Source organism: Penaeus chinensis, chromosome 35 (genome assembly GCF_019202785.1).
Source record: "Penaeus chinensis breed Huanghai No. 1 chromosome 35, ASM1920278v2, whole genome shotgun sequence".
Classification (NCBI taxonomy): domain Eukaryota; kingdom Metazoa; phylum Arthropoda; class Malacostraca; order Decapoda; family Penaeidae; genus Penaeus; species Penaeus chinensis.
The window spans coordinates 24,347,194-24,349,693 of record NC_061853.1 but is presented as its reverse complement, the minus strand read 5'-3'; the positions used below and the strand labels follow the sequence as shown (position 1 = coordinate 24,349,693).

Here is a 2,500-nt window from a genome sequence, read left to right as displayed (position 1 = left end):
AAATGGATAATTAATCTATTGTCTACAGCAGTTGAAATGTAATTTTTTTCCATTACTTTTTAATATAGATAGTGTGGACGGAATTAGGTTAATAAGAGGAAAAAGGGGGAAGCAAATTCAATGTAAATCAAATGCAAATAAGTGAAAAGTATTTCATTGGATTTTATAATCATGCTCTCTCTCTCTTTTGATTTCAGGCGCTATGTCGATAAAGCGGATATGGCTTGGCAGTCTAATGGGTAAGTAGACCTTATGGTTCTTGTGGTTTCAGTCTTTTTTCTTTTGCATCGATGTGGCATAACTGTATGTATTTCTATTATTTGTATTATTATTATTATTATTATTATCATTATTATTATTGTTATTATTATTATCATTGTCATTATTATTATTATTATTATTATTATTATTATTATTATTATTACTATTATTATTGTTATTGTAATTATTATCATTATCATTATTATTTATCACCGTCATCATTATTATCATAATTTAATTTATATTATTATTATCAATGTCATTCTTACCATCATCACAGGCGAGGCTAGGGTTCATCCAGAGGGGCAGGAGGAGGCGGTAGACGCGTCTCTATGTACTTGATGTAAATGATATTTTCCCCTTTCCCCTTTCCCCTCTCCTCCCCTTTTCCTGTTCCCCCTTTTTTATTCCTTTCTCTCCCTTCCCCTTCCCCTTCCTTCCCCATTTTTCTTCGTCTCCACGTTCGCTCTCTCTTCCCCTTTTCCTTTACTTGTCTCTTTTTCGCTTGTTCCCCCTTTTGGTTTCCTATTCCCTCTCTTCGTTCCCCTCTCCCTGTGGCCTCGCTCTTTCCCCCTCCCTTTCTCTACCCCCCCCCCCCTATCTTCTTTTCCCTATTCTTTCCCTCTTGTTTCTCCCTCTTCTCCTTTCCCCACTTTCCCCTTTCCCTTTCTCTGTTTCCCGCTCTCCCCTTTTCTTCCCTCCCCTCTCGCACCCTTCCCCTCCTTCCCCTCTTTCCCCCCTTCTCTCTCCCCCACTCCCTCCCTCTCACCCCCTCCCCTTTCCTCCTCCCTCTCTCTCACCTTCCCTATTCCCCCCTTTCACCCATTCCTCCCTCCCCCCCATTCCCCTATCCCCTCCTCTTCCTCATTCCCCTATTCCCCCCTTCCTTCCCCTCTTTCCCCTCTTCACCTCCGGTCCCTGCAGCATGTCTCTGTGTTTGTTTTGCTGATTAAACTGCACGTGTAAACATGGCGCGGCAGCGAGAAAGATGGCGTCGGAGAAATGTTTATTGAGATATTTTTCCTTCACTCTTTCTCGGCAAGACGGAGGAAGAATGAAAAAGAGAAAGAGAAAGAGAAAGCGGGCACGCACGCATGCACATACGTATACATGCGCGCGCGGACACACACACGCATACGCATATATATATGCGAGACAGAGAGAGAGAGAGAGAGAGAGAGAGAGAGAGAGAGAGAGAGAGAGAGAGAGAGAGAGAGAGAGAGAGAGAGAGAGAGAGAGATTGAATGAGAGAGAGATTGAGAGAGAGAGAGAGAGAGAGAGAGAGAGAGAGAGAGAGAGAGAGAGAGAGAGAGAGAGAGAGAGAGAGAGATTAAAGGAAAGGAGGAAAGAAAGAAAGAAAGAGAGAGAGAGAGTTCAAATTCAGAAACCAGCTGGGCGGTGGAATCCTTAATCTACAACAACTCTCAACTCACTCATATCTCTAGGTGATAATTATCTTCCCTTCACTCGCCCAAATACAGCCTCCCTCCCTTCCCCCCACCTCCGCCCCCTTCAACCCCGCCCCCACTCCCCTCCTTCCCCATTCCAATCTTCTCTTGGCGAAAACAAGATGCGATTGGGCGTGGGCGTAGATGGGGGGAAGGGGGGTGGGGGGTCAGGAGAGCAGGGGTAGGGGGGGGGGAGGGCAGATGGGCGGGTCGTGCGTTCACTTGTCACAAAAATGGCGCTTGCTGACGTCGACCGGGCGTGCGTTCATAAACACTGTGAGGTATTATGAAATGGCATTGTTTCCGCGTCGTCAAGGAATTTATAGTGTTTTGTGTGCGTTTCGATTCTTTGTGAGTCTGTTGCCTTTGATTTGTTTTTCGTTCCTTAGCATCCGTTTGTTAAGGATTTTTTTTTTTTTTTTTTTATGTGGGTTTCGATTCTCTGAGTCTGTTGCATGTGATTCGTTTTTCATTCCTTATCATCCGCATGTTAAGGAATTTATAGTTTCTTTTTTTTTTATGTGAGTTTCGATTCTCTTAGTTTGTGAAATGTGACTCGTTTTTCGTTCCTTAGTATCCGCATGTTAAGGAATTTATAGCTTTTTATGTGGGTTTCGATTCTCTGAGTTTCTGAAATGTGACTAGGTTTTTTGTTTTTTCTTTCCTCTTGTTAAGGAATACATATTGTTATATGCTTTTCGATTCTCTGCGAATTTGTTGCGTGTGATTTGATTTTCCTTATCCTTGTCTTTGAAACTTGTTCCCTTCGGTTGCAAAAGGAGAGTAATGTG

General features: G+C 43.0%; 1 protein-coding gene across 4 annotated transcripts in view; it reads left to right on the top strand.

Annotated features, from left to right (window-relative positions):
• The window catches only part of LOC125044295 (proteoglycan 4-like), a 69,277-nt gene that overhangs the window by 20,357 nt on the left and 46,420 nt on the right, over window positions 1-2,500 (top strand). For all 4 annotated transcript variants that reach the window (XM_047640892.1, XM_047640891.1, XM_047640890.1 and 1 more), the window contains exon 2: window positions 198-239. In XM_047640892.1, coding sequence (XP_047496848.1) covers window positions 203-239 — 37 coding nt within the window. In that variant the 5' untranslated portion in view covers window positions 198-202. The remainder of the gene's footprint in view (window positions 1-197; window positions 240-2,500) is intronic.